Raw genomic sequence first — 11,586 nt, forward strand, 5'->3', positions numbered from 1 at the left:
GGGAGCAGGAAAAAGGGGGGCACAAAGGAGACTTTCTCATCTCATGTGGGCTCAGCTCAGGAGTTCGAGTTCCAGAGGCTCTGTCACAGAAAGGTCCACTGGGTCAGTGGCTCTGAGTCCTTGTCTACAACCAGAAATTCATGGTTGATAGACGGAGATGCAGTTTGTTCTTACTGTTTTTGAGACAGAGTCTCAGTGTGTGATTCTGGATGGCCTTGGACTAGCCAAGATGGGCACATCTGCACCAAGAAATGTTCAAGTCAGCATACCCACGTTTAAATTCATCTTCGGCACTCCGGGTAGCTCCTGGCGATCACAGGATAAAGTGGGACAAGCATTTTGGATGAAGGAAAAAGGAACTAAAGAGACATACATAAGCCTGGCAGTGGTGGCACACGCCTTTAATCCCAGCACTGGGGAGGCAGAGCCAGGCGGATCTCTGTTGAGTTCGAGGCCAGCTTGGGCTACAGAGTGAGTTCCAGGAAAGGTGCAAAGCTATACAGAGAAACCCTGTCTTGAAAAGCCAAAAAAAGAGACATACATACTTAATACTACTTGTAATAATAACAAGACCACGCAGTATATATATGTTAAGGAAGTTAATGTTAACCACTGGGGGGTGGGGGTGAGGGAAACTAATAAAGGCAGGACCACGACTTTAGAAGTCATTGCTCTAAACCAACATTGCTGTATATACAGCACGCAGCCCACATGGCTTTCTCCCAGCCAGCTGTAAACCTCACTGGGCTTAGCGCTTACATGCGGGCCCCGAACATGGTGTCTAACCTAGGGTGACCTTGAATTTTTTCCTGGTTCTCTTGCCTTAACCATCCCCGTGCTTGGTGTTTTTCTGAGAGCCAAAAAAACGCGGCGTTGGCCAGTCCCCAACACTTCCAAGGCCCAAACACACCAGGAGTGCGCCCACTACCTCGTGGGGAGGAGCTCCGCCAAGAGCCGCTAACTCCAGGCCACACCACGCAGGACTCCACGGGACGCTCGCCGGGATTTACCGAAACCTCGCCTCTTGCTAGGCAACCGAGTCTCCACAGCGACCGGAAGAGGAAGATGCGGGGCTACCCGGAACCGCGGAGGGCGGGCGCACGCAGTCTCCCTGGGCTCCGCGGAGACAGGGATACACAGCGTCCCGGTCGCCATGAAAACAGGCCACACCCCGGCTATCCCGGCCCGTGCCCGCCCAGTGCGCAGACGCGCATGCCGTTCCGCGCATGAGCAGTGCGGCTTGGAGCCCGCCAGCCCGTGTCTCCGGCGCCAGCTACGCCGCTGTGGCTGTCACTATGGCCCATTACAAAGTGAGGGGGGCGCGGCGTGGCTCGGGGCGTGCGGGCGGCGCCGGGTGGGAGTTGGGGCACGTGCAGGGCTTGGGGGCGGCGGCGGGGCGCGCCGTCTTCCTGCTCCGGCCCCGGGCTCCGGTCCCTGACCCGCCGTATCTCCTCAGGCCGCCGACTCGAAGCGCGAGCAGTTCCGGAGGTACTTGGAGAAGTCGGGAGTGCTGGACACGCTGACGAAAGGTGAGCTGGGGGGACGGCGGCTGTCCGCGCTCGCGCGCTCCTGGCCAGGTGGGGCCCTACCGGGAACCGGTGAGGCCTTGGGGTCCCGCGGGTCGGGCGCACGCCGGCTGCGGGACGTCACCTCGCCCCCGTGGCCGCTCTCTGCCCGGGACTGAAACTCTTGCAGCTGTTGCAAAGTCTCTCTAACTTCCGTTGCTTTCTCCCGAGCAGCCGCAGTGGACACGTTAGTAAGAGACCTTGAGGTCCCAATTACTCCCGCCTCATAGTGTGCGGGATCTTACACATCTTCCTTCGGACAAAAGGCAACTAAGAAAATTACCGAGTTTGAAAGAGGGTTACTATTAGTCTTCAAAGCTGGGGATTCATAGACAATTTGGGCCGTCGCTTTTCAACTCCCTCAGCCTGTAGTAATTCCTATTTTGTGTAGATTTCATAATTACAGCAGGATTAGATTTTGAAGAGCTCCAGAGCACATAAAAATGACTATATCGTTTACCTTAAAAAACGGAAGCTTACTGTTAGTGTATCCCTTCCTTTCTGGGTTGAAAGTTAGAGAGACTGGTGACTGAAACCACAGGATCCTCAGAGAGAGAATACAGCTATACTAGCCTGACAGTACATTGAATGTCTGCTACATGTTACTCAAAACAACGTTGCCTGGTGTTTTCAAGGGTGTAGAATGGAATTGCTGGCAGGGATTGAAACTTTGGTCCTTTTGAGAATGGAAAGTGTCTGGGAAACTATTTGTATCTGCTTTTTAGGGAAACAAAAGATAGGGGAAATTCTATCTTTTGAGAGAATTTAGCAGAAAACAGGGCTTTTAATTCCCTCACACGGATGAGCTGACAAGTTTACTTACTGCCTACTTTCCACTCAGATAGTAATTTCCTATATCTTTGCAAGTCAACGTGAGCAAACTGTAAGAACTCTTTGAAACCGTTGTACTTTGTGGCCTCAGAAGTGTCACAGATGCGTGGAATTCTGGGAAAACCCCCTCATGTTTGTTTCTTTCAAGTAATGATCTTATTCCAGCCTTGTGTTCTGGGCACCAAGGGATACAGCTATGGAAACGTCCCCATTGTCAGGAGCTAGTTAGCTTAGTTAGAGACACACACACTAAAACACAGTGCCAGCTAGCAGTAAATGTGTGACTTAAACCATAGCAAGACTAGGGGATAAAGATGTGACACTTGACATTGAGTGGTAGAGGGAAGACCTTTGGACAGAAAGTCCAGATAAGTATCCTTAATCTGAAAATTGGAAATCTAAATTGCTCCAAAGCCTGTAACCTACTGAGCATTGATGTGGAAAATCTCATACCTGACTATTTAAGTTATGTCAGTCAAAATTCAGGAACCGAGGAATATTTGCTTGTCATGTTCACATATGGAACGTAAACGAATCTCATGTTCAGGCTTGGATCTCATCCCCAAGATATTTCATTATGAATGTATAGATATTCCAGACTGGAGATAAACACTGAAATACTTCTGGTCCCAGGTATTCTGTGTGGGGGTGGGGTGGGGGTCGAATGCAGCAAGTGGACAGAAAGGCAGTAACAGGCAGGTGGAGGACAGGTAGAGATAACTGAGTACGGAGAAGATGCGCAGCCTTCAGGCTGTGTAAGAGATGGGAAACATCTGCATGCTCCCACCTTCAACCTTTGTAAACTAGTCTCCTAAATAACATCTGACAACACAGTATCTACTAATATGATTTAAAACTCAATTTTAAAGGTTCAAACATGTTTTATACAAATTTACATTTTCCTATCCAGCAAACATTTCAGAGAGGATTTAAATTGGTTTTTAATGTCAAAACAGTGTAAGCAGCCAGGCATGGTTAGTGCTACAGTGCTACAGTGAGGGAAGGCAGGTCTTGCATTCACTGCTTATCTGGGGTACATAACAAGACCGAACTCACAAAAAGCAAACTAGAGCTAGGCTGAAGGGATGGCTCAGGGGTTCAGACCACTTGGTGCACAACCATCAGGACCAGAGTTCAGATCCCAGCCCTCATGTAGTAAGTCAGACAGGGTCTCTGTGTGTAATCTCAGTGCTGGGAGGCGGGAAGCGGACACAGGATGAGCTGCAAGGCTTATTGGCTACAAGCCAAGAATGCAAGCTCCAGGTTCAGTGAGAGATCTTGCCCCAAAAGGTTTAGGCACATGGAAAAGACCAAGGCATTTTGTGTTATTTCTAATTGTACTTGATAGACAGAAGTAGGATGACTGCTTGAGTCTGAGGCCAGCCTGGCTGAGTAGCATTTTGTTATTTTGAGCAGAGTATCAACCTATAAAATACCTGGCTTTAAATTACCTGACTGCTAGGGCCCAGCCGGAAGGCTCAACAGGTGAAGGTGCTTGCTGCCAAGCCAGATGGATCTGAGTTTGATTCCTGCAACTCATTGGTAGGAGGCGAATATAGAATGTGTCTTGAAATTTATCCTCTGACCAACTCCCTTCCCCCTATGTAACTAATAACAATAAATCTAGCTGCTAAAGCAAAAAGGAATATGATTTGATTGAATACTCTTCAGATAGAAAGTACAGTCATCCCATAGAAAAGCACAAGAAACTTAACGCTTTGTAGCATCAACCTTGCATGCACTACTGACAGGAATTTGGAAGCTGAAGACTAGTGGAAGGAAAAGGCAAGAGCATCAATAGTCACACCTATAAAAGTTTAGATTCTGGCTGGCCTGGTGGTGCCTGTCTTTAATCCCAGCACTCAGAGAGGCACTCTGAGTTCAAGGCCATCCTATTTTACATAGTTCCAGGACAGCTAGGGCTGTGTAAAGGCTGTTTTTAAAAATAAGTAAATAAAAGTTAAGATTCAGTACAGATAAGTGGAAGTAAATGGAAGAAACACTTTTGAGTATATAATTAAAAAAGTAATAAATAGGGCCCTGAGTATTGTAACATAATAAAAGATGATTGGCAGATAGTGGTGATGTAAATGTGATTTCTCAAAAAGTTGTGTATTTTGGTGTAAGTTAAAAGTAACTGTTCACTTGCTGTTTTTCATACTGTATTTAAATTATTAAAACTCTAATAAAGGACCTGTAAATTGGTTTAAAACAGGACTTCTTAATTTAAAAGTTAGACACATTGGACAGTTGTAGTTTTTGCTTTTGTCAGATTTCCAAAGTTGGGTGTGGTGACACACCTGTATGGGAGAACTGAGGCAGGAGGATTGCCATGAGTGTGAGGCCAGCTTGGGCTATATAAATTCTAGGCCAGCTTGGGTTAGCTGTCTCAACTACACACAGGTTCAGCATCTACAAGCTCAGGGGATTTTTGTCAAGGGTCCTCAACACTAATTTGGAGAACTTGCCATCCGAATATTGAATTCCAGGAGGGCTTGTTCACTAGATGAGTGAGACAGTGTTCACATGAAGCCACATATTTTTAAATGCCAATCTGAGCATGTTGATTACTGGTAACATTTTTGGTTGGTCTAGCCTGTCATATATAAAACTTAACTGTTGAATATTCTGAATGGAACTGAAATTTCTCTAGTTAGATTACAGTAGACTGTTTTGGCTTTTTTGAGACAGGGTTCTTTGTAGCCCAGGTCTGCAGCTCATTGCTTTTCTACAAGTGAATGTCCTCAAACTCCTTATCCCCCTGCCTCACCTCCTCGGTACTGAGATTACAGGCGTGGGCCAGCACACCCAGCTTCCTTAATTGTTCTGCCATTTTCCATGCCCCACTTCAGTCAGACTTGCGTACAGCACTCAAGAGTGATCTTGCCACCCCCTTGCTTTCAAATTGTTGAAATATATTTGTAGCCCTTAGGATCAGAGTTCAACTAAGCTGTTCTCAGTTTTCCATTGTCTGACCCTAGACTGCCTTTCCATTTATTACCATTACATACAACATACTTGACACATTAGTTCTCAATATGTGCTCTGAGCTTTCCCATTTTTCTCTGAAACACAGCTAGGTCTCAGGTCTGCCTCTGATGCTAAGTATTTCTCCAGTCTCACTCCGAAACTCAGTAACCACCATTGCAGTTCAATACTCTCTGCCTTCCTTATCTTCTGCCATGGACTGTAAATTTGTTGCAAGCAAGAACACTGTCTGAATTATTCACCATCCTATGGACAGTGTTAGCAATCTGCTTGCCATACAGCAGGCAGATAGTATTAACTGAGTTTCAGAATATTAGCCATCTACATTGAGGACTTCATTGCTTTTCTTTCTCTTTGCAGTGTTGGTAGCCTTATACGAAGAACCAGAGAAGCCCACCAGTGCTCTGGAGTATCCTTTTCATCTCTGAAGTCAAAAGGCCACATTTTTGACATTTTAATTTATTCAAATATATATTAAGCTTTCAATACTTTTGTTTATTGAAAAGTTCTTTTGAATCTTCACATGACCTTGGATCACCTTGGTGGTGTGGTGGGTACTGTCCCCCAGCCTCATTCTGCTGTGAGTACATTCTTAACACTGATGTTAGTTTTTTAAAGCATCACTTAGGAGCTGCTACCCCGGAAAACCCAGAAATAGAGCTGCTTCGCCTAGAATTGGCAGAAATGAAAGAGAAATATGAAGCTACTGTAGAAGAAAATAAAAAACTGAAAGCAAAGGTAAATTTAAAAAAGAAATTCAAATTAAAAAACAATCTTGTCTCTAATGATTATCTGACCAAATCCTTACTACAGGCCAGGGAGTAGCTCAGTGGTAGAGTATCTGTTGGCATGTGCATAGGTCCTGAATTCCATCTATAGCATGATAAAACCAGAGTAAACAACCTCAAAACTTCACTAAATGGGCATCAGGGAGGGACAGTATCAGTTTGAATCAAATGCATAGCAAACTTAAGCTTCATCTAGAAAAATCCCAAGACCAACAATAAATAGGATAAGCAAAGAGTGGTCAAGAAGAGGGAATTGAAAACCTGCATTAATAAAAAGTAGGGAATACTGGCTAATACTGCTTAAAGTACATGGATAATTTTAAGGTTCTTAGGCAGTTCAGGTCAGCCTAGGCCACTGCTTTGTTAAGGGTACCTAGAACAGGGCAGTGCATAGTCTACACGGTCTCAAGCATGCTTGCTCCAGGCTCATAAGGACAGACTTGATCATATCTAGAGCTGAAGTTTTCCCTTTGTTCAAACTCCCATAAACTTGAACATCAACTTATAGTCTTTGAGGCTTATTACATTCGGAACTACACAATGCACTTTCCAAATCTGACAGTGAATTAAAAGAAGTCATACCTTATGAAGTCCAGTGTTCTTGTAAGGAACCACAAGCTTTTATTTAAAAAAAAAAAAAAAAAAAAAAATTCAGTGACTGAGATTATCAAAGATGCTGAGATAAACTCCTTGTAGTCGATGTGTAGACCAGGCTTGCTTCGAACTTAGAAACCCCTGCCTTTGCCTCCCTAGTGCTGGGATTAAAGGCATGCACCCTGCCAGGGCCCTTCTGGTACTTTTAAAGTCACTTTTCGTTGACTGACTATACTAATAGAAATCACATAACTCTTCGTCTGTTTTTTAGGACAAAACATTTCCATATTACACAGCATGACAGTTTTGGAAAGATAGACTGTTATGTACCTAGTATTTGAACGGTTCAGTCATGAATTGAAACTGAAGTTTAGCTGTTAAAGGTTTATACAAAAAGGGATTTTGTTAGTTTTAATTGTACTCAATCTTAAGTAAGCAAATGGTTTAAGAAAGATAAGTTCAGGAATTGATTATTGACTCAATAACAAAGTTGAATATAATATCTAATTTCATTGTGTTACTAAGTTTTTTACCCAATTTAAATAAAATTCATCTAAATCCTCTGTCTTTGCCCCATAGCTTGCTCAGTATGAGCCACCTCAGGAGGAGAAGCGTGCTGAATAGGATTCTTCTCAGTTGAAAAGACACTGAAAACTGGTTTTGTATCACTTGAATAGCTTGTATAGTATATAATCTTCCTGAAAAGATGCTATAAACTTTTAATATGTTAAATCCACTCATCACACTTTAATGTTATAAACACATATACATAGAATCACCAATAAAAACTCAATATAACTTTCTTTGGGTCTTAAAGCAGGAGAATCCAAAGTAGATCTCGAAGAAAAGCTAAAGAGCCACATAACTTTTTACCTTCAAAGACATTTTATTTATTATCCAATTAGGATTGATGGTACTGGTTGTATTTTAGCTAGGAGATTTAGCATGGAGCTATTCCTTGGTTGAGGACTGGAGCATAGTAGGCACACTCAATCTTGACAGTGTATTCCCAGTGGACAGATCTGTGGTGTATGATGCTTCTGCATGGATTCCCATGCATCTTCTGCTCCTTAAATAATATGGGACAAGTAACTCTTCTTTGCCACCACTTTGCCTTAGATAACTGTGTGTGTGCCAGTATGAACTCTGACACCACCTTTTCTTTCTATGCACTCATGCCCATCTGATAATGCTGCCTTGCTGTGCTGTGTGCTGTAGTGCGTCCTGGTTGCACATTAGTCTGTGTTGTTTTCAGTTTGCTTAACGCTGCAGCTACTGGACTGTAATTTACATAGCTTCCAACAGGACTACACTCCTACCCTGCCTTACTTAGTTCCTTAGTTGAGCACAGAAGAGAGATAATATAAAATTCTGGGTTCACGCACAAACTGGGATGGGAAAGGGATGAACCATTATGTCACAGATGATTATAATATATAATTATATAGTGCTTTTTTTCCTCTTAAAGGTATTTTTTGAGACTTAGATTAATTTTATCTTTATTATCCCTGTGAAGTAGGTAGGGCAAATATGAGGGGAGGTGGGTGCTGAACTTTTTAGGCCAAAGACTGACGTTTATATGAAGTTGTTGCTAACTGTAGACCCCTGGGCAGGTCAGTTAATGGCTTGGAGGTTCCCTTTCCTCATCTGTACCATGAGAACATGTGCTGCCTACCTCACAGGGTTGTTGTGAGGTCAAATGAGATGATGTACATGAAAGATTTGTAAACGGTAAAGTACCACTTGTTTTGGTAGTCCTCTTCTTTCTTTTTGGGTAGGGGACAGTCTTATGTACCCCCAGGCTGGCCTTGAAGTTCTGATCTTCTTGCCTCCAACTTGTGAATGCTGGGATTACAGGCATTCACCACTACATCTGGCCCGTTCTCCTCTCTCTGGGGAGACTCACAATCAGATGTGTGTTGATCACTTGCTTTCCTCACTCACAGACACTGAAGTCCTTCTATTTCATGCCTTCTATCTGTATTGTTAGGGAGCCTGTATTTAAATTTTGATCACAGCACACATCCAATCAAAGCTGGTTTAACCAGCTGAGGCACTGGCACCTGCTGGAAACTCTGACCAAGCCATTCACAAGGGCATTGTAATCAGTCATGTTGGCAGGAGTGTGGCAATGGTCTGCATTTCTTCCAGTCACAAGTTTATTTCTGGAGGGGGTCCAGCTACTAGTGGAAGAACATTCAGCTGGACCGATTCTCTGTTTACCGATTTGAGTGCCTTTAGATGGATAGCACTGGGCTAAGTGCTGGTGTGGTAAAGGTTCATTTATTAGGAGACACATATGTAAACAACTACAAGGTGGGTTAGGATGTGCTAAGAATCGTAGGAATAGCAAAAGAGGTCCTCAGGAGGATTTGGAAGGGAGAGGACTTAGCTTCTTTAGGCAGTTTGTATGGCAGCCATTTTGTTGATACAGACAACTACATTTTGTTTTCTGGCAGTCTCTTTTTTCTCCCCACCTCTCATGGTACTATTGTTATTTTTATTCTAAAACAGGCTAACTATATGTAGGTGGAACTGGCCTGGAACTTACTATGTAGCAGATGGTAGCTTCAAACTCAAGATCCTCCTGCCTCTGCTTCCCAAGTGCTGGGATTACAGGTGTGCACCACCATGCCTGGTCTAATGTTATGTCAGTTGGTTTGTGACAGTCTCTTGAACCATCCTTTTGCATGTTAGTTGCAGCTTGTGGGCTTGATTACCACTTGTAGGTGGAACTGACCTGGGCCAACCACTGATATTTAGGAATTCAAAGTTTGGAGCTGGAGTAATGGCTCTGTTAAGAGCACTGGCTGCTCTTTCAGAGGTCTTGAGTTCAATTCCTAGCAACCACATGGTGGCTCACAACCATCTATAGTGGGATCCAGTGCCCTCTTCTGGTGTGCAGATGTACTCACAGAGTACTCAGATTTAAAAATCAAAATAACCATAAATAAATAAGTCCTAAAAAAGAAAAACTGATTCCAAGGTCACCGTGCATGGTGAGCACCTGACATGGGTGCTGGGAACTAAACTGGGATCTTCTCCAGAAGCAGTCCTGAGCCGCTTCCATCATTTCCGTCAAGGACTTAAATGAAGACTGTATACAAGATGATGCTAAATGTAAGTGGAAATGGCAGCTGCTTTATCTATAACATAAAGATTAGGGGCTACAGACATGGTACAGTGGGTAGAGGTGCTTGGGCACGGGCCTGAAGAACTCAGTTCATTCCCTGGATCCTATAAAGTAGCAGAAAAATCAACTCCCAAGAGTGTTCTTCCACGTGTGCACAGCTGCGTGCACACAATGCATATAAACATTTTGAACAGACATGATGGTCCATACCTATAATCCTAGCACTTGGAGGCAAGTGGGTCAGGAATGTGAAAGTTATCTCTGACTACATAGTCAGTTAGAGGCTAGCCTTAGCTACATAAGATCCTGTCTCAACTCCACCCCCCAAAAGGGGTGTGTGTGTGTGTGTGTGTGTGTGTGTGTGTGTGTGTGTGTGTATACTTTCACATCTTACCTACCCTACAAGGTTATTGTTAGGATCAGATTAAACACGGTGGGTATAAGTGCTTTGCAAGCTGTAAAGGGCTACCTACAGATCAGTTGTAGTAATGCCACATCTGTAAATACCACAGAATTGGAAAGACTGGCTGGTAGACTACTTTGGAACAGATTTTAATCTGATAATCTTTGAGCACAAACAAAAAAGTTAAAGACACCAAGTCCTATAGTGATTTAAAAAATGTAGTCACACAAGTAGGGTTTCTGACAAAATACTAGTTCTAGTGATCACTCGTGGACCATTTAAACTTCTATCTGGGAATAGAAAGGTCCAGGTGCTAAATGAGCCTGAAAGCCCTGCTGGTTACTCTGCAGGTACCAGGTATCTGAGGGATGCTGACAAGCATGAATGCATTTTAAGGAAGAATGATCAATAGGGAGAAGGGATGTGAAAGCATGGCTGAGTTGTTCAGTATGGTTGCCACCAGTTACACGGGGCAGTTAACTCAAAACAAAAACTCAGTTCCTCAATCCCTGCAGCCTCGTTTCTAGCATTATATGGTCAGCAGGTGCTATCCTGAACAGTACCGACATAATGTTTCTACCCTTGATGTCCTGCTGAACAGTACTGTAGAAGCAGTGACTGAAGGAACGAGGAGAGCAGGGAGCAGAGGAGACGGTGTGTAATGAGGACTGCTTGAATAGTAAAGGGCAGTTGTAAAGAAGGCTTTGAGGGGTGGGACTGTTGGACTGAAACTTGTTTGATACTGACTGATACTATAGCGGGAATAACCGTGAACAACTTTCTGGTCCTCTTGCTTCCTTGCTGCTGTGATCACAGGCAGGTGCTACCAGGTCTGGGGTATGCAGTGCTGGGGATGGAACCTAGGGTTTCAGAAAAGCCAAGCAAGCATTCTACCAACGGAACCACATCCCCAACCCTTGGAATAAGAAATTTCATAAAAATGTATTTTTCTTTTATGTGTCTAAGTGTTTTGCCTGCTTGTGTGTATGTGTATCATGTGTATGCCTGGTATCCTTGGAGTGCAGAAGAGGGCATTGGATTTCAACACTGGAGCTATGAAGGGTTGGAAGCCATCACAGGGCTGCTGGGACTGAATGTAGGTCCTCTGCAGGAGCACCAAGTGCTTTTAACCACTGAGCCATCTCTCCAGCCCAGAGTAAAATTTTGAGCAGAACAGAGCTTTGGAGATGGCTCAGTGGGTAAAGCACTTGTCACATAAATGTGAGGACTTGAGTCTGAATCCCCAGAACTCAGGTAAAAGTGAGCAGGTTTGTGTCTGTAATC

At 43.9% G+C, this 11,586-nt stretch overlaps 1 protein-coding gene across 1 annotated transcript; it reads left to right on the forward strand.

Annotated features, from left to right (window-relative positions):
• Positions 1 to 1,099: 1,099 nt before the first annotated feature.
• On the forward strand, positions 1,100 to 7,569 carry Mycbp (MYC binding protein). The gene is made up of 5 exons (XM_006997247.4): positions 1,100 to 1,310; positions 1,457 to 1,529; positions 5,745 to 5,793; positions 5,993 to 6,122; positions 7,346 to 7,569. Exons 1-5 carry the CDS (start codon positions 1,227 to 1,229, stop codon positions 7,388 to 7,390), a joined length of 381 nt encoding a protein of 126 aa, XP_006997309.1. The 5' UTR covers positions 1,100 to 1,226; the 3' UTR covers positions 7,391 to 7,569.
• Positions 7,570 to 11,586: the final 4,017 nt, after the last annotated feature.

This window comes from Peromyscus maniculatus, chromosome 2 (assembly GCF_049852395.1).
Source record: "Peromyscus maniculatus bairdii isolate BWxNUB_F1_BW_parent chromosome 2, HU_Pman_BW_mat_3.1, whole genome shotgun sequence".
NCBI classification, from domain to species: domain Eukaryota; kingdom Metazoa; phylum Chordata; class Mammalia; order Rodentia; family Cricetidae; genus Peromyscus; species Peromyscus maniculatus.

Bases quoted from the DNA above. Each gene is read 5' to 3' on its own strand.
- Mycbp (XM_006997247.4), top strand. From the start codon at position 1,227: ATGAGCAGTGCGGCTTGGAGCCCGCCAGCCCGTGTCTCCGGCGCCAGC. The intron at 1,311-1,456 runs GTGAGGGGGGCG...GTATCTCCTCAG, and splicing joins TCACTATGGCCCATTACAAA to GCCGCCGACTCGAAGCGCGA. The intron at 5,794-5,992 runs GTATCCTTTTCA...CACTGATGTTAG, and splicing joins AAGCCCACCAGTGCTCTGGA to TTTTTTAAAGCATCACTTAG.